The 26399-nt window shown below is 39.4% G+C and overlaps 1 protein-coding gene across 2 annotated transcripts in view; it reads right to left on the reverse strand.

Annotated features, from left to right (window-relative positions):
* Positions 1 to 1502: 1502 nt before the first annotated feature.
* MTMR9 (myotubularin related protein 9) overlaps positions 1503 to 26399 on the reverse strand; it is a 48062-nt gene continuing 23165 nt past the window's right edge. The window contains exons 4-10 of one of the 2 annotated variants that reach the window (XM_032268384.1): positions 23076 to 23249; positions 21717 to 21934; positions 18128 to 18289; positions 12217 to 12358; positions 10321 to 10541; positions 7104 to 7255; positions 1503 to 4045 (exon numbers count right to left, since the gene is read on the reverse strand). In XM_032268384.1, the coding sequence (XP_032124275.1) occupies positions 3882 to 4045; positions 7104 to 7255; positions 10321 to 10541; positions 12217 to 12358; positions 18128 to 18289; positions 21717 to 21934; positions 23076 to 23249 (1233 nt within the window). In that variant the 3' untranslated portion in view covers positions 1503 to 3881. The remainder of the gene's footprint in view (positions 4046 to 7103; positions 7256 to 10320; positions 10542 to 12216; positions 12359 to 18127; positions 18290 to 21716; positions 21935 to 23075; positions 23250 to 26399) is intronic. The other variant, XM_032268385.1, reaches the window with a different exon arrangement.

A 26399-nucleotide genomic window follows, 5' to 3' on the forward strand; every position in this document is an offset into this window, starting at 1 on the left:
GCCCATTTTGGGTCCCGGAAACACCTTTCTGATAAAGAGTGCTCATAATACCCTTGTGTTGTTTTCATTCATTCTGTCTAGAAGCAGGCATATACCAAAACCTTTATCTCAGATTAACGTCTGACAATAAGTGAACCTGATGACCTACTTCTGACTTGACAATTAGGACAGCTATTCCTGAAACCAGACAACTATAAGAGTTATGCCTTTAAGCAGATTTTTCAAAGTGCAACTAAACATTATTCCTGTTTTTCACTTGAAGAAAGTAAATTATGGTCAAATCTTTTCCATGATATTGATTTTTTATTTAACATAAACCAAATACTGACTGAATCAAAGAATAAAATCTCCTGAAATTTCATCCTTTAAAACAAAAAGCAATACAATCCCACCTCTAAAGGCCTCGAAGTTCAAAGAAATGTTTTAAAATTCCCCACATGGGATTTGACATGAATGTCTACTATTGTCCCCCCAATCTTCTCAAAAATCACTTTAAAATCTTGCTTTGAGATCCTAAGTTTTCTTGGAAATAAAATACATTTATAGATTGTTTTAAACCTACCGAATGTTACTATTTCTACTTGTTTCTTCCCATTTAATAAAATCAAAATAAAAATCTTTGGCCAAATTAATATTTATTGAAAAGTCCTACCACTAAAAAAGTTTCAGGTTTTTAAAAATGTATAATCAACCATCAATGTTCTTCTGATTAAAAAAAAAAAAGTATTTATTTGAATCTAAGGATCCCTATATGTTCGATAGAGGATTGTGGTGATCCCTTGTATTTTAAAAATATCCTTTGTGGGGCCTACATTATGTGTCTCCAAATAAAAACCAGCTTTCACTCCACATGAATAGAGAAGATGCTGAATATGCAGGAATCTGGTTATCTCTCATGTGATTATTACTGGCTCCTCCAGGGCAATCTGCTTGCTCAGTCATTCTGCCACCATTCTCTTCATTAAAGTGTTTAATACCACATTTATCAAAGGCAACTCTCCAAATGCAATGTTTAACAAGTGTCTTCTCATGAGTGTATCCATGTTATTTACTCTTATCCAAGAAAGGACAGTACTACTAAAAACCCTCTTCCAATTGTACTGATAATGTACTTATTTATTTTTATTTATTTATTTTTTTGAGATGGAGTGTCACTCTTGTTACCCAGGCTGGAGTGCAATGGCATGATCTCGGCTTACTGCAACCTCCGCCTCCTGGGTTCAAGCAATTCTCCTGCCTCAGCCTCCCGAGTAGCTGGGACTACAGGCGCAGGCCACCATGCCCAGCTAATTTTTGTATTTTTAGTAGAGACAGGGTTTCACCATGTTGACCAGGATGGTCTTGATCTCTTGACCTCGTGATCCAACTGCCTTGGCCTCCCAAAGTGCTGGGATTATAGGCGTGAACCACCGCACCCGGCCTGATAATGTACTTATTTTTGACAGAGTTTTTGGCTTTGGGAAAACTCCAATATTTGCATTACCAAATGACACTTCTGAAGATGCACTGACACCAAAGTTTATTTTTACAACCTGTAAACAGACTTGAAATTTGGACAACCCCTCCTTATAAATTAATACTAAAATGCAAACTTGCCAAAACATTGTAGATTGTTGTCTCAATAAGACAGAGAAGATGAAATGTGAATTCCATGCTATGATTGTACTCTGACTCACACAGCAAATGTTCATCAGGAAGATAGGTCTAACTTGATGGCACAGAAATCACTCCATGACAAAGCCTAACACAAACTCCCTTGCAAGTTTCCACCCACAGAAGCCCTATGGACCTATCAATATAAGCAGTGGGAGTCACTTTTGCTTTTTTCTTTAGAGACAGGGTCTCGCTCTGTTGCTCAGGCTGGAGTGCACTGATGTGATCATAGCTCACTTGCAGCCTCAACCTCCTGGGATCAAGGGATCCTTCTGCCTCAGCCTCCCTAGTGGCTGAGACTACAGGCACACACCCAGCTAATGGGAGTCACTTCTAAAGAGAAGTCTCTAGATGGTTTTCCTTACATGCCTGTTAGCTGAGAAGAAAAGGGCTCCTTCATATACAATCTTGAGACAAGAAGAGGAGAAAACAAAAGGGTGAGCTGTATTAACAGATATAGCAAGCAATTTTGAGGGACACAAAAAGTGAGGCTGTTTCCTTTCTTTACAAAACTAAGATGGGCATTTCACACAATGCAGAGATATAACAACACCTCTTATGCTCCTTGCCATGGAGTTTTAATGCCTCAAGGTTCATAACTACAGCAAAGAAAGTAAGTCAAGAATAAGCTGAGCTTAAAGAAGGCAGCAGGCAAATTTTCCCAAAGAGACTGTGGACTATGGGCTGCTGTCTAGCCTTTGCTACAAGGTTGAAGAAGCAGAAGAAAGATGAAACTTGGACAACTGGTGATGAAAAGTATTTGCCAATTTCGAAGGCTCTCAATGTAGCCACAGATTTTACTAGTCGGTTTTTTAAAAATTACATTTTTAGCTCAATACACAGCTCTAAAGCAGGGTTCAGTGTGGTGTGTTCTTTACGGAAATGGTTATATACAGATGGTATGAAAATGGTTTTAAAGATTACTCATAGCTATCCTTTTAAAGAAAAACTAGAACTGGTCGTATTTGTTAAAATGAGCAATGTCACCTAACAGAAATGTAGGTGTGAAATACCGAACCACAAATATTTAGAGTTGCAGGCATACACTAGCAGAACATGGATACAGCCATCACGGTTTCTGTAACACTGAAACACTCAAATCTGTCCTGAAGTTTAAAACACAGAGTTACATCATATTTATAAACATCTCCTTTCACTTAAGCTATATTTGCTTAACACATAATGGACAAATCAACAGAGTCAAAATAAATCTGCAAAAGGCTCAGGTCAAGATGAAAATTTTAACGTTAGTATTAGTAAACTCTTAGAATACTTACAAATTAAAAAAAAACACACACAATAAAACACACATACATATATAAACCAGTGCAATAAGAACTTTAGACAAGGGCAGTGCATCATCTCTGGTTTAAGAAAACGTATTTGTAGCTTGATTATAACAAATTAACTCTATTCTAGATGATGGTTTAATTTTACAACCAGCATTTGATACACATTGTATATGTATGGTCAAAACCTAAAATAAGAACACTTCAACAGTAACAATTCTCAACCAGTAACAAATTCCTACTTTAATTCTATATTGCACATACATTTAGTGTCTATGTTAAAATAAATTTAACTCTTCTCAATGTAAATATCAGAGGACCATACCTGTTCCGCGTGAAGAAATAATTTACCTTGAACAACAGATTTTCCTTTCTTGACAAACAAGAATGAGAAGAGATTCAGCTTCGTTAGTCCAAAACTATTTTAAAGAAAATGGTTATTTTATGTGGCAAAGAAACTGGAAATGGGATGTTAAACACAAAATTCTTGGTTTATCAATCACTACCATTTTGAGAAACATTTCTGTTCTCAGAGGGTTTAAAAGTCTGACCCTTTTTTAAACCACCAAATAGTCCTTAGAGAGATTAACCGTCTCCTTGACTGCTCTAGAATGCTGTTTAGGGAGTGGACACAGAAAAAAGCTTTGGATAAAATGGCATGAACACAAATGGCATTAAATAGGTCATCTATTTCACGTAAAAATAAAATGACTAGCACCTCCTTCCTGCTCCAAGTGACAGGACCTAACAGGCCACATGAAACATGAGTTATGATAGTTTCATTATTCATACAGTATTGAGAAATCCATTACATTAGAGGGGACCCACGTCTAAAGCCTTTACTTCAAGGCTACCGTGTAAAAGTGAATTGAAGGGCACAAGGAGAGAGAGGTGGACACAGGCCCAGGAAGGTCCTTATGAAGGGTGTGAGGAGACCTTTCAGGGACTCTCTTGCATCCCATCCTCTGTTTCCAGTTCTGCCAACTGCCTTCTAAGGATATTGACTTTTGCTTGTAATTCCTTATTATATTCAATGATGTTAACCATTTCTTCATATGCTTCATCCAAATACTTAGAGGATCTATTCCAACGTAGGAAAATACCTATTGAATCCAGGAATGGAAAACAGAAGGAAGAAAGGTATATACAATGGATTAAAATTATATTTGTGGATGATATAATTTATGTATTATACATCCTTTTTTTTTTTGAGATGGAGTCTTGCTCGTAGCCCAGGCTGGAGTGCAATAGCACAATCTCGGCTCACTGCAACCGCTACCTCCTGGGTTCAAGCAATTCTCCTGCCTCAGCCTTCCAAACAGCTGGGATTACAGACACGTACCATCACACACGACTAATTTTTTACATTTTTAGTAGAGACAGGTTTTCACCATATTGATCAGGCTGGTCTCAAACTCCTGACCTCGTGATCTGCCCACCTCGGCCTCCCAAATACATCATTTTGTCTTGTTTCCACAACTCACATCTGTGTCTTATTATATTCTAAAATATACAGGAATCTTGAGGTACTGAAAATAACGCAATTGAACACAATATCTGAAAAGTCACTAGTTGTATGTACATGCTCATTGATTCTTCAGAAATATCCCACAAAATTATCAAGTAGATCCAAATACCATTCTATGATATATTCAGGAAAACAAGTTGATATATCATTTACAATGTCATAAACTTTCCGATTTCCCAATACAAATCATTTATTTTTATAATTATAGAATTTTACTCGGACATGTAAGATCTCTTAAATGTGTGAAACCATTTTCACCAGAGAAGTGACAGCTACAGGCAAGGCGGAAGCACACAAGTTGTTATTTGAAAGCCTAAGCTGTAGCACATGTGCTCACAGGCTCTCTCTCAGTTACTTGAGAGGCAATCTTTCAATACTGCAGCCAACCGCTTCTTTCCCAAATAGTAATAATTATCCTTTTATTATGAACTAGAAGGAAATATTTTTTCCACTCCGTAGCCCTTTGTTAACTGTATCATACCAAAATAAGGCCTTAAGATACTTGAGTAAGGAGGCATGAAAACTTGCCAGGCCATATCGTGTCAGCAGATGGCCAGTGCATGAAGGTTTTATGATGCATTAAAATACTTTCTACAAACCAAACTGCCACGGGTACTAATGAGCCCTTCTACGCAGGTCCGAATGTCAGGCTCTATCAGAAAGGGGGAGCAGAACCACAGCCTAAAGCCTGACCCACCCATGTTGATTTTTCTATTATATGAACCTATTATTCTTCAATCCAGGAACTACTAAATATTAATGGTTAGCTGTGATGTAAATGTAAACAGCAGAGAGACATTTTAAGGCCGAAGAGCAGTCTCATTCAATACGTATGCCTACCGTAGGATTTTACCTAATAGAGAGCTTCTCCCAGTTCTAGGCTGAGGAGCATGAAACCCACACTGAAACTCCGGTGTGGCGGGAATTCATCCACAGAACAACAAGGATTGCATCCCATCATCTGTCTCTAAGCTCCCAAGGAGATTTGTACAAAGCAGTGAAATCCGTCAGGCCACCCAGCTGCCAACGTGGCTTCTCTCCCAAACAGCTACTCTCATCAGTTATTAAACATGACAGTCGCTTTTAGGTACATTGTCCCAGAAGTCTTGAACAGGAAGTACACCTGTAACCTCTCATTTAAGAGCTCATGTGCCCTACACTGTGACTGTGACAACAATCACGAAAGCAAGCAAAGAGAAGTTCTGAGCAGACACTGTCGCTTCACAAAATCAAAGCACTAAAGCTCACGCTCAGAACCTCAAGACCATCTAAGGCCATTTCCCCACAACGATAACTAGGGGACGCCTCAACAGATAAGATTAGAAGCATGAACTGAGGTGGAAGGAAGCCACTAATGGCAGATAAGCCAAGAGGAACTAGACGTGACAGCTGACATCCAGAGAAGAGACAGAAACTGTCTCAGACTGGGAAGGCAAAGCAACGTGAGACCTGTTTCCACAAAGGGCAAATAGTTTTCTACACATGAATTGCCTTTGAGAGTGTAACATAATAGAACACGGCATAACAACTGGCATTAACGGTAATTCAGTCTAATTTACCAAAAAGTTACCATTCTTAGATGCATACGTTATGCTGTTTAACATAAACATCAATAAATATGTGCTTACTATCTTCAAAATAACTTTAAAAAGTTAAATGGTATTTTATAGTCTTTGTTTAATGAACAACTATATAGTTTAGATAGATTCTGGTTATTTTTGTTTTGAGAAAGTCTTGCTGTGTCGCCCAGGCTGGAGTGCAGTGGCACAATCTCTGCTCACTGCAACTTCCACCTCCTGGATTCAAGTGATTTTCTTGCCTCAGCCTCCTGAGTAGCTGGAACTACAGGCCTGCACCACCACACCTGGCCAATTTTTGTATTTTTATTAGAGTTGGGGTTTCACCATGTTGGCCAGGCTGGTCTTAAACTCCTGATCTCAGGTGATCCACCCACCTCAGCCTCCCAAAGTGCTGGGATTACAGGCATGAGCCACCACACGTGGCCAGATTTTGGTTATTTTTTTTTATTAACAAGCTTCAATACTTAAAGGGATAAGCTTTAGTAGTTGGAAAAATCAGTGTATATAAGAAACCTACTTTAGAATAGATTTAAACATTAAGCATAGATTACTGTCCCATAAGAACCATGAAATATCTGCATTACTGCACTGATGGTATTTTGTGTCCATTTATACAAACCTCCTGGAATCCCAGCCATGTAACTCTTTAATAGCATTTAATACAAGAACCTGTGCTAATGACTGCTTAATAAAGGGATAGAAACCCTCCCTGAGGAGCTTACAATTTATTCATGTCCCAACTACCTACCAACTCTCTTAGGCAAAGAATAATATACTTTCTTATCTAGAAAAAATATCCAACATAAACAGCAATGTAAAGAAACAGTGTTAATTTCTCAATGGGAACAGAAAAATAAAGTGTGGCTATATAACTGATTTGAAAGAGAGAACCGTGCCCAGATTGAGAATGACAATTCACATGGGTCAGAGGACCACTGAGACATCTTCATATGGTCCAGCTCACCATCTTCATATGTCACCAACAGCACAAACTCACAGGCAGCTGGGTGCACACCTAACCATTAAGAAGTTTGCAAAGGATGCGTGGTTTACCTTCCCACAGCGGAAGACTCTGCGGAGCAACTGAAGGCCAGATGACGAGGTTGTTGGCTTCAAAGAGGGGATTGGTGTATTTACTCAGCTCACTGGGCTGATTGACCCAGGACCACAAAGACATTGTCTTCTGCTGTAGCTTCAACTTACATCTGATCAAGAAAGAACACTGTTGTTAAAGTAATTAATTTACAACAACCACTAATGAATGCTCCTCTTAATAGGACAATTTCTTCTCAATATGAAAGAAGACAGAAACACAAGACTTTCAGTAGAGAAACAAAATGTTGAAAAATAAACAGGTTTGTCAAAAAGCTTAATCGGCATTAGAACTTAACAGCAACAAACCAAAGAGTATTTTACAGGCTTCCAAGAAGCTGGCAGGATGATAAAAACAGAATCTGGTCACATCACATTTGGCGTTAAATCTTAACCCAGAGAACGTTACTATACAAAAGTCCTTTGTTGGATTTGGGATTGTATTTTAATTTAAAATAGCTAAGTGTAAAAAAACTTTCTAATCCTTTTGTTTGCTTCTGAGAAGCCTACAATATAAACACAAAAATTATACACATTTTTTTTTACATTTGTGTCCTATTTACGGTTTCTGTAAGAAAGGGCTTGCTGTAAGGAAACAACCAGGGTAGCTTACAAATATGAATGCCTGGAAAGACCCGCAGGGCCTTATTTACATTGTTTGATGACTCCATTCTAATTGTTTGTCTGTTCGTTTTGAGACAGAGTCTTCATCTGTCACCAGGCTGGAGTGCAGTGATGCCATCTCAGCTCACTGCAACCTCCGCCTCGCAGGTTCAAGCGATTCTGCCTTGGCCTCCCAAGTAGCTGGGTTTACAGGTGCACGCCACCACGCCCAGCTAATTTTTGTATTTTTAGTAGACACGGGGTTTTACCACGTTGGCCAGAATGGTCTCAATCTCTCGACTTCATGATCCACCCGCCTCGGCCTCTCAAAGCGCTGGGATTACAGGCATGTGCCACCTCGCCCAGTCACATTCTAATTTTTTAAAATTTTTTAAATTTTAATTTCTCCATAAGTTATTTATTGGGGAACAGGTGGTATTTGGTTACATAAGTTCTTTAGTGGTGATTTGTGAGATTTTGCTGCACCCATCACCTGAGCAGTATACGCTGCATCCTAATTTGTAGTCTTTTATCCCTCGTCCCCCTCCCCTCTTCCCCTCAAGTCCCCGAAGTCCACTGTATCCTTCTTATGCCCATATTAATATTAAAAATGGAGGTTGAGTCAAATCTCAAACAAACTTAAAATTTTTTAGAGACTTAGCTTTTAGGGAAAATAAATTACATGTACATAAAATACAGATTGTCACAGAAGAAAAATCAATGTGACTCTTGATATAAAAACATATTTAATCTATATCCACATACAATGAGCAGGCTTCATAATAATTCTAAAACTCTGTAACACTCTTTATCAAGTAATAAACTGTTAGAGAAAGACACTCGACTGACATGTTTTAGAAAAAAATACATTTTAACAAAGATTGAAAGAAAGTCACCTTACATCACCCTAAAAGACAGTACATTCAATTCTCATAAGAATCCGTTTAAGCTGAAATTTTATTATAAAATCACTTTGGTCTCTGAAACCACCTGATTATTCATGAGCTACATGTGACTTAGTTAGTGTATTCCTTTTACTCTAGCAGTAAAAATCATCCACATAATCACAGAGCCTATGTGGCACTGGGCTTTAACTGCTGGGGAAGCATGTCCATGCCATGTTCCCAGGAGCCAGGGATGGCAAGGACAGGATATTACCACACCCACTGCCTCCAGCCCTGTGCCCCTGCCCATGGCCAGCCAACCACTGAACTTGTTCTGGCTGAGCCTGACACCACTTCAGAATCCTCCTCAATCAGCATTACTTGCAGCCTCTACCAACTAGGAAGCAGAATGGGAATCTATTTGTGATCCCTTTCTTGAAAGCTAGTCCTGAAGATATTAACACCAAAAAAGAAATTCATAGTCAGACACATTTCTTAAATGTTGAATTAAAGTTATAGACACTGCTTTACTGAAGGGTGTCTTAAAGCTTTTGATGACTATGTGTTTGTGACCCTCTAAGACGGTAAGATATTATGCCACGTTCGCCAAACTTCCTTGGCTATAGAAATTGCCAATCCCTCCGCCTGTCCCTCCCTGCCAGAGTACAGTCCAGGGCTAAACAGCACATGCTCTAGAAAACAGTGGCTGCTAGCCATGAGACAAGGAAGCCTGATGATTGTACCCACAGAGACTACAGGGCAAGCTCCCTGAAAGATCATTCTGATGCAAATCTTCTAAATGAACCCATACACTTGACGGTGCCTGGCTGTGAGGTGAGCTTGTCACTCTGGGCCTGAGGACAGTTTCTAGGTGTAACAAAGTCTAGAGCAGGAGGAGGAAGACCTGTAATCTAAGCAAGGGATCCCCAAACCCCACGCCATGGACCAGTAAGGGTCTGTGCCTGTTAGGAACCAGCCACAAAGCAGGAGGTGAGCAGCAAGTGAGCGAGCATCACCACATCCTGTCAGATCAGCAGCCGCGTTAATTCTCGCAGGAACACAAACCCTACTGTGAACTGCACATGCGAGGAATCCAGGGTGCACTTTTATGAGAATCTAAGAGAGAATTATGAGAATTCTCCTTATGAGAATCTAATGCCTGATGATCTGAGCTGGATCAGATCCCCAAACCATCACCAGTCCCCCACCAACCCAATCCATGGAAAAGCTGTCATCCACGAAACTGGTCCCTGGTGCCAAAATGGCTGGGGGCCGCTGCTCCAGGCCATACTTTTGATGACCAACTGGCTGTATGTCCTGGGAAAAGTCATTTAACTTCTCTGGATCTTACTTTCTTAATAAAATTAGAGGGAAGAGCTGAATTGTAAATTAAGACTTCTTCCATGTGTAAGATACTATGATCCTATGTAAAGAAATTAACATTTAAGATGGTTGCCCCATTTAATTCATGTATGGACTAATTTTAATGTAACAGGAAAGTCTAGGACATACTCTCACCTACCATGAAATTGTCTCATAATAAGAATATACTTCAGGTCATTTAACTTATAATTAACTGTAGCCTCCACCTTCTTATAAATAATTTTAATAGAGAGCCAAGTCGTGGTCTCCTTTAGGAAGTAGCCAAAACAGCAGAATCGGAAAGGTCCCCCTGTGAGCAGTGTACTCACCTTTCACTCTCGCTGTTGCCCAGAAATGTTCCAAATTGTGAGGCATAAGCATGCTCAAAGAGCATGATGAGGAAATTCTCATTAAATTCAAAAGAACAGGGAAACTGACGAAGGATCTGCCACACGCAGTCCAAGAAGAGAAGAAATACAGGAGCCTCCCACTTCTGCTTGGTGTTACAGTAGGCTGACTGTGCACAGCGCTGCTGGAACGGGTGACCAGCCTAGGGGGAAGATGGAGGCGTGACAGTCAAATCCTGGTGAGATCACATGGCAGCGCATTCTACCGACGACACCACACACAATCACAGTAGCGACACTACTACACACAATCACAGTGACAATCCCAGTTATTAGGGTAGCTGTTGTACAGATTAATGATTTCTTGGTATAAAATAGACAATTTCAACAACTAAGGAAAAAGACACTTCCAAATCTCTAATGAGGCTCTGCAGCTAAAGCGTGACCATAGGAACTGCAATTGCCCTTAGAATATCCTACGGAAGAATAATGAACTTGTCATAATAAACTTACAAAATAAATCTTTCTAGGTCTGCAGAATTTGAAGTAAAGTCAAAGAACATAAGCTTCAGTACAAACAAAGAAGAATCATCACCTTCTGTCGAACACTGTAGATTGTGTTATACACAAGCCTCCTCTAAGTAGAGACAGATTTGGAACTCTGATCAACCTTATAACATCAGCTCTGATAGTAAATCTCTAATTACATATGGAAAGTTATTGCATTGAAAGATGTTTATGAACACTTTTCTACTGGAGATAAAGTTATCTTTAATTACCCTCTTCTTCCAAAAAGAACGGCAAGAGTCTGCCATCTACTGACCAAAGTAAAGCTTCATTTGACTCCTGTTAAGAACCCAAGTACTGATCTTAACCCAAATCATACACTCTGCTAGGAATTTCACAGATCTGCTTTGTCTCTGGGTCCTTCTACCACTGTATGTGACAAAGGTAATGCCTTAGAAATTTTACAGTGGCTCACAGAATTTTGATGTCCATTAAAATAACATATAACTAGTCAGTCATTTATTTGTCTATTATGCCTCATGAGGAATACAGCTCAACAGACTTTCACCAAATACAAAGCATAAACTTAGGATGGTCTGATTTAAATAGAGGTAAGGTCAGTTGTCAGGCAGAGTGGACATGGTGTATGTAACAGCATGAGGACATAATAAATATGAATTGTAACCAGAGGGGCCAGAAATTCTTTCTGCCAGAAACACGTCTGCTTTCAAGATATCTAAGCATTTGTTTTCAAACACAATTATTTACCAGGTTACACAGTAAAACTATATTCATAAGTAATCTCTGATTTGGAGGATATTAATCCTTGTTATGAGTGAGACCTTTATTTCCGGTAGTCATCCAACATTACATGATTCAGTTTTACCTGCGAAGGAAACTAAGGTTTCAGACTTCGTGAAAATAGGGGCATGAAGCTGATCTCAGAAGCAGAGACGTTTCACCTGGTTAGGTATGAGGGCAGGGTGGAGCATGGGAAAAGGCAGAAAAGGCTAAAGTGCTTTCCCCCCAACTACAGGCCCCACTCCTCCTTCCCCGACTGCTTATGTCTTTGATCTGTCGAGACCCAGCTTCTGGGAGACCGTACTATCTTCCATTTCATTCTTTGTATTTCTCCTGTATGTGACAAAGCACAGCCAACCAGAGTGTGCCAAAGGAAGGAAGTGTCAAGTAAGGAATACAGGCAAAGAGAGATCCAGAAATGAAGAGAAGATACATTAAGCAGCCTGCAGAAAATTAAACACACAATTTAGAAATTTTAATCAAAATTTCACATATTATGTCAGCTACCACACAAACCAGGCTCACAGCATCAGTTAGCAGTTCCTCTGGGAATCAAACAGCTCTCCTCACCTGCAGCCACTCTCTCTCAATCAGGGCTTCAAAACCACGAATGGTCCTGCTTCTTGGCTCCAAGATGATCTGGGCCAGGGAGGTCACCTGGAGTGTGGAATCAGTTCCTTCTGTCCCGTGAATCAATACTGATGCTCCTTCCCTGAAAGGAAAGTCAGGGAGGAGGACAAATGGAAAATGCCTGACATAGTCAATGAACTATGTTAATAACGAACGCTTATTGAGTATAAGATTTTAGTCTATTCAGTTTACTGAGTGCAACATTCTGCTCTGACTGGTAGGGTTTAGAATCTAAATGAGGCATATGATAGATAAGAGTTTCTCTTGGGAAAAAAATACGACTATAATGAATCCCAAATTTCACATGGCCAGACCTCTTTAAATTGTAACAAATTTCACAGAAGTTTTTAGCTGAATTTTTCTTTCCCTATACAAAACCAAAAAGCAGCCCTTATCACAGAAGGCATTTACGCTTTCTGTTTTAATTGCTGGTTAAAGCCTTTTCTCACCAAACCTATAAACATACATTCAAATGAGTTTTCTGACTTTGACTCTACCTTTCCACCATCAGCTGACTATAAGAACACCTTCATAAACTGTAATGGATCTGGAAAACAAGATGTAGACCACACTTTCACGCGACAACAGGAAAAAAGCAAACACAAAACTGTCAATCCAGAAGGTCAGTGGTAAATACATCACTGCATCATGTGACTCATGAGTGTCTGGGACCCCGTTATTCTAAAGAGAATGAAAGAAAACACCAAAACCCAATTTACTGCATCTTCTCCCCTCTCCTTCTTCCACCCTTTCCGTTGAAACAATAAAGGAAATTTTAGAAAAAAAAAAAAAAAAAAAAAAAAAAAAAAAAAAAACACACATACACACCTTCACACAAGAGCTTCAGGTATGGTTACTGCTGTCAGTTTTTTTCCCATGTACGTATATACTACATAGAGCTTTCGTAAGAGGCAGTTTCCTCTATCCTCACTCTCATTCTACATGCGTGCCCTTCCACGTTTGTACATCATCTTCAGAGCTGGGATATGAACAGTGGCAGGCACAGCTCGTTCACAGAGCTTCCCTCCGCTGCTCTTCAGACGCTGCATTTTCCACACATGGAAGGTGTGCAGCCATCGTGTGTCGAGCAAGTATGCTGGCACCCTTTTTCTAACAGCATGTTTTACTTTGTGTCTCTGCCTCATTTTGGTAATTCTCACAATATTTTAAAAGTTTTCATTATTACTACCACTGTTATCGTGATGTGTGATCAGTAATCTCTGATATTACTACTGCAATTTGGGGGGGGCATCACGAACCACGTTCATCTAAGAAAGTGAACTGAATTGATAAATGCTGTGTGTGTGCTCACTGCTCCACTAACCAGCTGTACCTCTGACTCTCTTTTCAGGGAGACTCTATTTCCTGGGTCACAACAAGATTGAAATTAGGCAGGCCAATTAATGACCCTGCAATGGCCTCTAAGTGTTCAAATGAAAGGAGAGCAGGATGGCTCATTTTAGATCAAAAGCTAGAAATGATTAAGCTTAGTGAGGCAGGCATGTTGAAAGCTGAGACAGGCCAAAACCTGGGCCTCCTGCACCAGTTAACCAAGTTCCGAATGCAAAGACAAAGTTCTTGATGCAAATTAAAAGTGCTTCTCCAGCAAACACATAAATGATACGGTGACACAGCGTTACTGCTCACATGGAGAAAGTCTGAGTGGTCTGGATAGAAGATCAAATCAGCTGCAATATTACCTTAAGCCAAAGCCTAATTGAGAGCAAGGCCTTCATTCTCTTCCATTCTATAAAGTTCTGTGAAGGCTGAGAGAAGTGAGGACGCTGTAGAAGAAAAGTTGGAAACTAGCAGAGGCTGATTCATGAGGTTTAAGGAAAGAAGCTATCTCTCTATAACATCCAAGTGCAAGGAGAAGCAGCAAGTGCTGCACGCATCAGCTGTAGAGTTACCCAGAAGATCTAGCAAAGACCACTGATAAACGCAGCTGCACTAAACAACGGACTTTCAATGTAGATGAAATGGCCTTATATTGAAAAAAGATGTCATCTAGAACTTTCATAGCTACAAAGAAGCAATTAGTGCCTGGTTTCAAAGGACAGGCTAACTCTCTTCTTAGGGGGAAAATGCAGCTGGTGACTTCAAGCTGAGGCCAGTGATCCTTTGGAATTTTGAAAATCCTAGAGCCCTTAAGAGTTATTATATGTACTCTGTCTGTGCTGTATAAATGGAAAAATGAAGGCTGGATGACAGTACGTCTGTTTACAGCATAGTTTACTGAATAGTTTAAGTCCACTGTTGAGACCTACTGCTGAGAAGAAAAGATTCCTTTCAAAACATTACTGCTCACTGACAATGCACCTGGTCACTTAAGAGCTCTGATGGAGAGGTACAAGGAGATGAATGTTGTTTTTGTGCCTGCTAAAACAACACCTATTCTGCAGGCCATGGATCAAAGAGTAATTTCAATTTTCAAGTTTTATTTAAAAATATATATTTCATAAGGCCATAGCTGCCTTAGCTAGCGATTCCTGTCATGGTTCTGGACAAAATAAATTGAAAACCTTTCTGTAAAGAATTCACCTTTCTAGATGCCATTAAAAACATCTGTGATTCACGGGAGGAAGTAAAAACATCAACATTAACAGGATTTTGGAAGAAGTTGATTCTGGACCTCATGATGCTTTGAGGGTTATAAGACTTTACTGGAGAAGTCACTGCAGACGTTATGGAAATAGCAAAAGAACTAGAATTAGAAGTGGAACATGAAGGTGGAGAATGGTGGTTCATGCCTGTAACCCCAGCACTTAGGGAGGACAAGGCAGGAGGATTGCTTGAAACCAGGAGTTTGAGGTTACAATGAGATGTGATTGTGCCAGTACCCTCCAGCTAGAGTGACAGAGGGCAGGACCCTGTCTCTTAAAAAAAAAAAAAAAAAAAGACTGGATGCAGTGGGTCACAACTGTAATTTCAGTACTCTGGAAGGCTGAGGCAGGAGGACTTTGAGCTCAGGAGTTTGAGACCAGCCTGGGCAACAAAGAGAGACCTCATCTCTATTAAAAATTGAAAAAAAAAAATTAGCTGAGCATGGTGGTGTGCACCTGTAGTCCTGGCTACTTGGAAGGCTGAGGTGGGAGAATCATTTGAGCCCAGGAGTTCTAGGCTGCAGTGAGCTGTGATCCTGCCACTACACTCTAGCCTGGGCAACAAAGCAAGACCCTGTCTCCTAAATAGAAGTCTGAAGATTTCACTGAATTGCTGCAACTTCATAATAAAACTTGCATGAATAAGGAGTTGCTTCTTAAGAATGAGCAGGGAAAGTAGTATCCTGAGATGAAATCTACTCCTGGTGAAGATGCTATGAATATTGTTGAAATGACCAAAAAAAAAAAAAAAAAAAAAAGACTTAGAACACTACATCAAGTTAGCTGATAAAGCAGTGGCAGAGTTTGAGAGGACTGACTCTAATTTTGCAAGTTCTACTGTGGGAGAAATGCTATCAAATAGTATCACATGCGACAGAGAAATCTTTCATGAAAGGAAGAGTCAACTCATGTGGCCATCTTCACTGCTGTCTTATTTAAGAAATTGCCACAGCGATCCAAACCTTCAGTAACCACCACCCTGATCAGTCAGCAGCCATCAATGGGGAGGCAAGACCCTCTACCAGGGTCAATAATCTCAAATACCAATAAAATTTTATTTATTCATTCATTCATTTATTGAGACAGAGTCTTGCTCTGTCGCCCAGACTGGAGAGCAGTGGTATGATCTCAGCTCACTGCAACCTCCGCCTCCTGGGTTCAAACAATTCTACCTCAGCCTCTCAAGTAGCTGGGACTACAGAGGCATGCCACCATGCCTGGCTAATTTTTGTATTTTTAGTAGAGACAGGTTTTCACCACATTGGCCAGACTAGTCTTGAACACCTGACCTCAGATGATCCACCCCCCCGGTCTCCCAAAGTGCTGGGACTATAGGCATGAGCCACTGCGCCCAGCCTAAAGTATTTTTAAATTAAGGTATATACATTCCTTTTTTAGGCATGATACTGTTACATAATTAACAGACTGCATCATAGTGTAAACATAACTTTATATGCACTAGAAAACCAAATACTGTTAATTAATGTGACTCGCTTTATTGCGTTATTTGCTTTACTGTGGTTTTCTGGAGCCAAACTGGCAACATCTCCAAGCTATGCCTGTGTATAATATTCTATTCAGTGATGAGCTGCAGTTTACTTAATCCTATAGTTGGACATTTGGGTTATGCCAATTTTTATTACACTGCAGATGATGTACTTAGCTTCTGTAGATGTTGTCTTCTGCTGAACTATTTGGGGGTTTCGAATTTAAAAGTTAACGGATTCCTCGAAGTCACTTATGGATAGGTTAACCCCATTCTCTGGATAAAATCTAATGACTAGGCTGAAAGGGATGAGCATGTACTCTAAGTCTCCTGTATATATTGCAGATATACCTTAATTATGTTGAGATATTCTAAATTTAATTCAATTCACTTAAAGTCTATTTTTATGCTTTCAGTAATTATATACAAGGGCAAATTTTTATGGAGGTATAAATAATAGGCTAATATATATCAGAAAAAGAAACCCAAACATGGCAAAATAAACCAAAATCCTGAATCTTCCCAAGAGTCTGGAAGTCTCTGCATTTAAGGTGACCAGCTCAAACTAAATGAAGGTGGAGATCATGAGAATTGTTCTGCACTCTGCACTGTGGGATGTCTTCGTCTGTATCATCGTGTTATTAGAGTTGAAAACTGAGACAATGTGGTGGTAACTGTTTATTGCAATTTCTGTTTCATAAGAAAACAAAAGCCTCCATACTTTCAATGTAAGGAGAAATCTGGTAAACTTAGGTTAAAAAGAAACAAAACCCTCAGTATTAACAGTATCATTATGCATTTGTTATTTCTCTGCCATAGAACCTTGGTCTTTAATTCCCGCATTTTATTAGCGAAATGGGCTTACCTAACGCCTAAAACAAAAAGAACAGGGATAGCCTGGCAATCTTGACCCCAAGGGATTCTACCTGTTCACAGTTCTGTCACTGACTTACGACATGATTTTAGCAACCCATTCTATGAATTTCTCTCTGTCCATAACAAATTACGTATATATTTCCCTCATACAGAAGCATCAATAAAACAAATTAAAATCTCAAAGAAAAGTGCCATCTAGCCATGTGGTGATAACATTATACCTACCTACTGTTTCAGTGGAATCCCCTTCTTAAAAAGGGCATTCTAAGCTTCTGCAAGAATTTATGCCAATCCTTCTGCCTCTGTTCAAGTCTTCTGCCACAAGGCTCAAGGATTAGCAACCTTTAACTGAGTGAATAAACTAAAATCACTTCATATACTCAACATCACTACCATTACGTTTTCTCAACTTGAGATCCAGACGTAATGGCACATATCAAGGAGTTTGAAATAAGATATCCCAGAGGTTAGAAAGGATCATTTTACTGTGTAACAAAATTTTATGTTTTCTTTCACTGATATTTCAAAAGTAAGGAGGTAAGTTTGTTTCTTTAAGAAAAGTTCCTTTCATTCTTTTTCATAGTTTAAGAAAAAATTGGCTAATTCATGATTTAAGGATGTGATAGAAAAAAAAGGAGGTCCATTAGTACTTATAAAAATGTGTGTCACAGAAGACATGTACATGTACATGGTTCACATTCATCAAACAAACATTATCTATTAAATGCCAGACGCTAGGCATGCACCTCATCAATAATGGGATGCTGCTGACTAGCCTACCCAGTAATTTATTGCAGACTTTCACATAATTTATAAATGTGTCTGGATAAACACAAAGTCTACTTATCAGCGCATGTCCGCTCAGGAACGCTGAAATGCACTTTACCTGTCGATGCACTGAGCCGCGAGGCAGGCAGTTGTCAGAATCTCTTTGATGTGAGTCAGCCAGTTAGAGGCCTCCAATTTACTGAGCCATCGGTCCATGTTATGTGTTTGGTCATTACAAGCTTCCACAAGTTTGATTAAGCTTTCCTGAAGAATGTGATACCTTTTAAAAATAAGAAAGTAAAAAATAAAAAACCCAGAAAACAGAAAGATAAAGAAACCAAAGATTCAGCCCCCAACATATCCAAGAGCAAAAGTAGTTCAAAATACTATAAAAATATTAACACTGCTATACAGTAATTTGAGGATTAAAGGTTGAAAAACTAATATTCACACATTGCTGTAAAGCTTAAAATGCCTGCCATGGTAACCTATTCCTCATCTAAACAGATGAAACCCAGTTCACATAGGTGAATTATTTGGCTAGAGGAGAGGCCAGAACCCCGCATTTCGTGACAGGTCAGGAGACACAGCGCCACTGACATTTGCAATCCTGTTCCCACCAATCTAACACTAGAGAGCCTGTGCCATCAGCAGTCTTACCCAGCCCACCTCAGATCCCACTGTTTCCTAGCTACAGCTCCCATTCACCCCCTAGAGGCACTTACAAATGACTCTTTTACAGTGCAAACAAGAAACTACAGGTGGAGGAAGCTGTGCGAAAATAGGTCCATATGGGGAGAAATTAAATCTCTAAAGTCTTTGACTTAGGAAAATACAAGCATAGGTAGGAAATCTGTTCAGTGTGGCAACTGCTAATCCACATGCACAGGGGCTGGCCTTGTGTTGATGAGACCACAGGGCTGGCTTAGAGAAAGAACGCTGGTGACAGGGACTCCTGCAGGCCTCCAAGAGCACAGCTTCCACTTATCAAACACAAGGGCTGGCTGTTCAAAAAGAAAGATAAAACTGACAAACCTTTAGCTAAAGGTTCTTTCACTAAAAAAAGAGAGAGACACAACACAAATACATACAATCAGAAATGAAAGATGAGATATTACAGTTGATATCACAGAAATACAGGGATCATAAAAGACTACTGTAAACAATTACACATCAACAAATTGACTGAACAATCTAGAAGAAATGGATACATTCCTGGAAGCACACAACCTACCAAGACTGAGTCATGAAGAAAGAAAATCTGAACAGACCAATAATGAGTAAGGAAACTGAAAAAAAAAATCTCTCATCAAAGTAAAGCCCACGTCCTGATGGCCTCACAGGCTACCTGATTTTAAAATATGCTACAAAGCTACAGTAATCAAAACAGTTTGGTACTGGCATAAAAACAGACACATCAACCAATGGAATAGAATATAGAGCCCAGAGATAAATCCATGCATCTATGGTTAACTGATGTTTGAAAAAGGTGCCAAGAACTTACAATGGCAAAAAGAGTCTCTTCCGTGAGTGGTGGTGGGAAAACTGGGTATGCACATACACAACAAACTAGACCCTTACCTCACATCATACTCAAAAACCAACTCAAAGTAGATTAAAGACTTACACATAAGACCTGAAATTAAAACCATTAGCAGAAAACACAAGGAAAAAGCTTCTTGACATTGGTGTGGGCACAGATTTTTTTGGATATGACCTCTAAAGCACAGACAACAAAAGCAAAAATTGACAAATGAGACTGCATCAAACTAAAAAGTTTTTGCACAGCAAAACAATCAACAGAGTAAAGAGACAACCTATGGAATGGGAGAAAACACTTGGAAACAATACACTGGATAAGGGGTTAATATCTAAGATATGTAAAAAACTTAATAGCAAAAAAACAAATAACCTGATTAAAGAATGGGCAAGGCCTGAATAGACATTTCTCTAAAGAAGACATACAAATGGCCAATAGGTATTTGAAAAAAAAAAAAAATGCTCTGCATCATTTATCATCAGAGGAATGAAATTCAAAACCACAATGAGGTATCACCCCACACCTGTTAGAATGGCTATTACTAAAAAGACAAGATCAACAAGCGGTGTTGAGAATATGGACAAAAGGGAACCACTGTACAATGCTGGTGGGAATGCAAATTAGTATGGCCACTGTGGAAAACAGTATGGAGGTTCCTCAAAAAATTAAAGATGAAAATGTGGTAAGATCCAGTAATCCCACTGCTGGGTAAATATTTTGAATATTCAAAATGAAATCAGGATCTCAAAGAGGTATCCGCACTCCCATGTTCACTGCAGCAGTATTTATAATAGCCAAGATACAGATTCAACCTAAGTGCCCATCAATGGATGAATGGATTAAGAAAATGTGGTATGATACACAATAAAATACAATTCAGCCTTAAAAAAGAGGCGCTGGGGGCCGGGCGCGGTGGCTCAAGCCTGTAATCCCAGCACTTTGGGAGGCCGAGGCGGGTGGATCACGAGGTCAAGAGATCAAGACCATCCTGGTCAACACGGTGAAACCCCGTTTCTACTAAAAATACAAAAAATTAGCTGGACATGGTGGCGTGTGCCTGTAATCCCAGCTACTCAGGAGGCTGAGGCAGGAGAATTGCCTGAACCCAGGAGGCGGAGGTTGCGGTGAGCCGAGATCGCGCCATTGCACTCCAGCCTGGGTAACAAGAGCGAAACTCCGTCCCAAAAAAAAAAAAAAAGAAGCGCTGGGCACAGTGGCTCACGCATGAAGTTCCAACACTCTGGGAGGCCGAGGCAGGCGGATCAATTGAGGTCAGGAGTTTAAGACCAGCCTGGCCAACATGGTGAAACCCTGTCTCTGCTAAAAATACAAAAATTAGCCAGGCGTGGTGGCGTGTGCCTGTAGCCCCAGCTACTCAGGAGGCTGAGGCAGGAGAATCACCTGAACTCAGAAGGCGGAGGTTGCAGTGAGCCGGGACTGTGCTACTGCACCCCAGCCTGCATGACAGAGCTAGACTCTATCTCAAAAATAAAAGTAAAAATAAGAAAGAGGGGAAACCTTTCATTTGCAACAGATGGATGAACCTGGAAGACAGCATGTATATGAAATAAGCCAGGCACCCATGCACAGAAACATAAATACTGCATCAACTCACTTAATATGTAGAATCTAAACAAGTTAAACTCATAGAAACAGAGAGTAGAATGGTGGTTACCAGAGGAAGAGAAAGTTGGCAGGAGGGGCTGGGGAAGGGGAGACAGATATGGGGAGATGCTGATCCAAGGTTACAAGGTTTCAGTTAGGAGGAATTAGTTCTGCAGGTCTATTGTACAGCATGGTAACTGTAGTTAAAAATAATATACTGTATGCTTGAAAATTACTAAGAGAATAAATATTAAATGTTCTCACCATCCAAAAAAATGGTAATTATGTGAGGTGATAGTTATGTTAATTCACTTAATTTAATCAGTTTACAATGTATGCATACATATATCTAAACAGCACAGTGTACATCACAAATATGTAATTTTTACTTGTCAATTAAACCTTATAAAGCTGACAAAAAAATGAGAAGATGACTAGCCAATTACTGACCCTAAATTAATGCATAGGTTAATTTGAACACTTGTAATTTCTGAACAACTAACACCTTGTCCACTGTAATTAGCTTCTAATAAGAGTCCTTACTATCTATGGAATCTTTTACCTCTCAATGGACTTATGAATTCGCCTCCACTGGGGATAATGGGCTTCTTGTTCAAAGCCACCTCCTTTGGCTCTAGCTTGCTGAGCCACGTTCAGGGATCGGGTGTCAATGACGTAGCCACGCTTCCCCACCCTGAGGGTAGCATTGATCAGCTTCTCGTCTTCCTTGCACCTCCTCCCATTTGTGCCAGTGAGTGGCTGGCCACTTCGCATGATTACCTAGAAGCACAGTAAAGCTGAAAATTCAACAGCAGTTGCTTTTAAAGTTTCTGAATACAGAAAGAAATTAGCTAGATTAATAGTATCTCAAAAATAATCCTGTGACGCTGTGGAGATGGATTTGACCCACAAGCAAAGAAATATTTGCATGTATTGACAACAATTAGTAACTGTAAAAGATAAGCCTTAAGCTTTTACACAATTTCTCTGTCTCAAAATACTTTCACATAATAAATCATATCGCCTCTTTAAGATCAAATATTGGAATTCATTTAGCGTGTGGGTCAAATACCCACAGACCTGGCCCTGTAATAAAGATAATAATGGCCTATGAGCCAGTAAACCTTGACTTCAACTAAACATACATAGAGTTGGCAGGTTTTAACAAAAATTACAGAAAGTAAAGGCACCAGTGGCAAAATTTAAAAGTTCAAACACTGTTCTCATTGTTTTGGAAATCATTTTCAATACCTCAAAAGCTGATTGTCTATTATTTATCCTCCAGTGGCCTCTACCATCCTTTTCAGTATTCCAGGATTTAACTACTTGTTTCCAAAAACTATCCTACCAACTATCTATCTGGAAATGTTCGCTTTTGAAACTTTTCTCAAGTAATCAGTGCCCATTATACTAATCTCTTCCCTGGTGAATGGTTTAGAGTTCTTTCAAGAGACCACCATTATAAGGAAGTTATCTCAGCTCCTTCTTTAATTCAGTGTTTACAAGAGTTGTGACTAAATGACATGAGCATCACTCTTCTACCTTTGAAAATAGCTCTGCTCAATTTGCCTTTCACATGGAAAGTTGGTAAGAAAAATTAAATTATTCTGAGCCGAGAAATTTCTCATTTTTCTACCAGAAGAATGTCGCCATAAGCATCAAATAAACACTAGTTTCCTTTATACAGTGTCTCTCAGGGCTTCTGTGCGGTTGAGCAGGATCATGCAAAGAATTCAGTCACATCCTCACCACAGAAAACACTCTACTCCTGATTCCCTAAAGCTGACATAAAGGAAGCCCTAGTGGGGGAGACCTGGACAATCATGTCAATGAACAGACAGATAGAAAAAAGGAACATTTCTACGAAAAGATCCCCCAGCCAAATCTTTTGGTACATCAAACAGTAGCGCTGTGCACTTACCATCCCATTTTTTTGGTGATAATAGCTTAGTACTGGGAAGCGCCCTCCATGTCGAAATGTAGCTACCTTCCGAAGAGCTTCATCATCAATGGATTTGGGCACTATGACAATTGGTGGGTAAGAGGGACAGACAGCAAATTCCTTATTGACATAGCTTAGCCTCCATTCACTGGTCTGAAAAACACAGAATACTTCAAAGCTAAACAACTATCTCAATATCACAAAATCATCTGAGAAAATTTAAAAGACCTTACAGATCAACTTTCACCGACGAAGAAGCCATTTCGCAGGAATTGAATAGGAGGCTATCTAGCTTATACGTAAATGGCTGCAGAGAAAAGGGGTTCTATGGTTCAGGGCCAGCTTCCTGCATTGCTAGGTATCAACAATTCCTAGAAAGTTCTCTCTAGTACTGAGCAAAAATCATTGCTCTGTAACTTTCTCTATTGGTTTTTACCAAACTTTCAGACAATACGGGACAAGTTCCCTATTTCACACGGTATCCTACCAAATGTTTGAAAGACGGTTGTTTCTCCTTAGTGTTCTATTCTCCAAGTTAAATATATTAAGCACACCCATAATTATCATGGCCAGCATCATCCCACTTCTTCCTTTTCTGGGTCCCATTTAGTTTGTTAATGATCCTCTTAAAGCACAAGTAAGACTGTAAGACTACAGATAATGCATCCCCAGGACAGATGAGAACAGAGCTACTAGCTAGATCAAGTCCTTTGTTCTTTTCTGCTATTTAGAAAAGGAGAAAAATGTACTAAGATTGGTAACACCTTTCTTAAAACAGTAACAACTCACTACTAAGGAAGGTTAAGCTCAGGAGTCAATGAAATAATTTCAAACTCAATACACTAAGGGCTAAAAGTATACAACATAAAACTATCAAATGACAACTTATTTTAAAAATCAGAACTGAAAACTGCTTGAAGACTGTCAAAAGGTTTTACAGTAAAAAAAAAAAAAAAATCAAATTATATGTAAATTTCAGCATGTTCTGTATATCTGAGCTGGCCTAACCTAATGTAGTATGTTAGATGTACTCTAAGACAACATTATCACTTTTTAAAAATGCTTTTGTAACATACAGTATCACATTTTTAGTTAATTTTTTTCACCTTTCAAATATATTTATGTTACCAGTTTTAAAAATATAGTTTTTAGTCCAGGCACAGTGGCTCACACGTGTAATCCCAGCACTTCGGGAGGCTGAGGCAGGCAAATTGCTTGAGTCCAGGAGTTCAAGACCAGCCAGGGCAAAATGGCCAAGCCAGGTCTCCACTAAAAATGCAAAAATTAGCCAGGTGTAGTAGTACACCCTTATAATTCCAGATACTTGGGATGGTGAGGTGAAAGAATCACATGAGCCCAGAAAGCTGAGGTTGCAGTGAGCTGTGATAGCGCCACTGCACTCCACTCTGGGCAATCGGAGTGAGATTCTGTTTCAAAAAATAATAAATAAATAAACGCACGGTTTCTAAAGATTTATTATTTTTAGAAAAATGGAGTTACCTGTTCCTTGCTAGCCCATCCCAATTTGCTTTCCCCAAAGGCAATCGTTTTCAGTATTTTTAGCTTTTTTGGTGTTTAAATTTCTGTTTTCTTTTGTTTTGTTTGAGACGGAGTCTCACTCTGTCGCCTAGGCTGGAACACAATGGCACAACCTTAACTCACTGCAAGCTCTGCCTCTCGAGTTCAGGCAATTCTCCTGCCTCAGTCTCCTGAACAGCCGGGATTACAGGCACCCACCACAACGCCCAACTAATTTTTCGTATTTTTTAGCAGAGATGGGGTTTCACCATGTTGGCTAGGCTGCTCTCCAACTCCTCACATCAGGTGATCCATCCACCTCAGCCTCCCAAAGTGCTGGGATTACAGGCATGAGCCACCACGCCGACTTACCTTTAAATTTCTAAACAACATGATTATACTGTTATTGCTTGAATTTTCACCATGGTACATTATTTATTGATTTCCTACTCTGGAGAATGACAGACTCTCCATTGATCTGCAATGCCACTCTGTCAGTCCAAATGTGCTGTGTTCTCTATCCCATCCCACTGGTCCACTTTAGTAACTTCCATAACTTTTAAAATAAGTTTGATACCTAGTAGGCTAAGTCTCCTCCTCTTACTTTTTTATTCTTCAAAGAGTAACTTGGCTCCTCTTGGTCTTCTGGTCTTCCATGTAACTTTTATCAAATTCAGTGTAAACCAACTGGGGTTTTTAATAAGACTGTATTGACTTTATAAATCAGAGAGAATGAGTTACATCTTTAGAATATTCAGTCTTTCTATCCATGAGTATATTTTCTCTCCACTTATTTAAGCTTTTAAAAATTTTTCCATAAATTTTTATAACGCTCTCAATAAAGGTCTTACTATCTTTTCTTAGATATATTCCTAGAAACCTTATAACCTTTGTTGCACTTTAACTGCATCTCTTTGAATTGTGTTTGGTGTAGAGAAATCCCCATGATCTCAAGGTTCTTTCCTTTTCCCATGTGGACAAGCATAGAATCAACAAATAACAATTTTTCTACCTTTATTTCAATCGTTATACCCTGTATTTTTCTTTCTTCTCTTACTGAGCTGACTAGGAACAGTAATAATGGACATTCTTGCCTCATTTTTGAACCTAGAGGGAATAATACAAGATTTGCTTTTGGTATGTTTTTGGTTTTGGTAGCCATCCTTTATCAGATTAGACGAATTCCTTTCAAATCCAACTCTAAGGGCTTTTATCATGAATAGACATTGATCAAATTTTTTTCCTCTATTAATCTAACACCATGCAGGTAATTTGTCTTTTTGCTAATTCTGTGACACTCTCTTTGCTTTATTGTTCAGTAGCTGAACAACAACATGTATAAAGATGTTTTTATTATCTTGTATGGCATTTGCTGGGATACCTTGGCTTAAGGGTTCAATAACTGTTACTGATTCTGGAGAATTATCAACCATTATTTATTTGAATATTGTCTTTCTTCTATCATCATCATCTTTTTCTTCTTCTTTTTTTTGAGAGACAGGGTCTTTCTCTCTCATCTACGCTGGAGTGCTGTGGCATGATCACTGCTCATTGCAATCTCAACCTCCTAGGCTCAAGCATTTCTCCCATCTCAGACCCCCAAGTAAGTGGGACCACAAGCACACGTCATCACACCCAGCTAAATTTTTTCATAGAGATGGGGTTTTGCCATGTTCCCTAGGCTGGTCTCAAATTCCTGAGCTCAAGTGATCTGCCTCCCTCAGCCTCCCAAAGTGCTAGGATTACGGGTGTGAGCCACCATACCCCAGTCTCTATCATCTTTTA

Source organism: Sapajus apella, unplaced genomic scaffold (genome assembly GCF_009761245.1).
Source record: "Sapajus apella isolate SASKATOON/1434 unplaced genomic scaffold, GSC_monkey_1.0 scaffold180, whole genome shotgun sequence".
NCBI classification, from domain to species: Eukaryota; Metazoa; Chordata; class Mammalia; order Primates; family Cebidae; genus Sapajus; species Sapajus apella.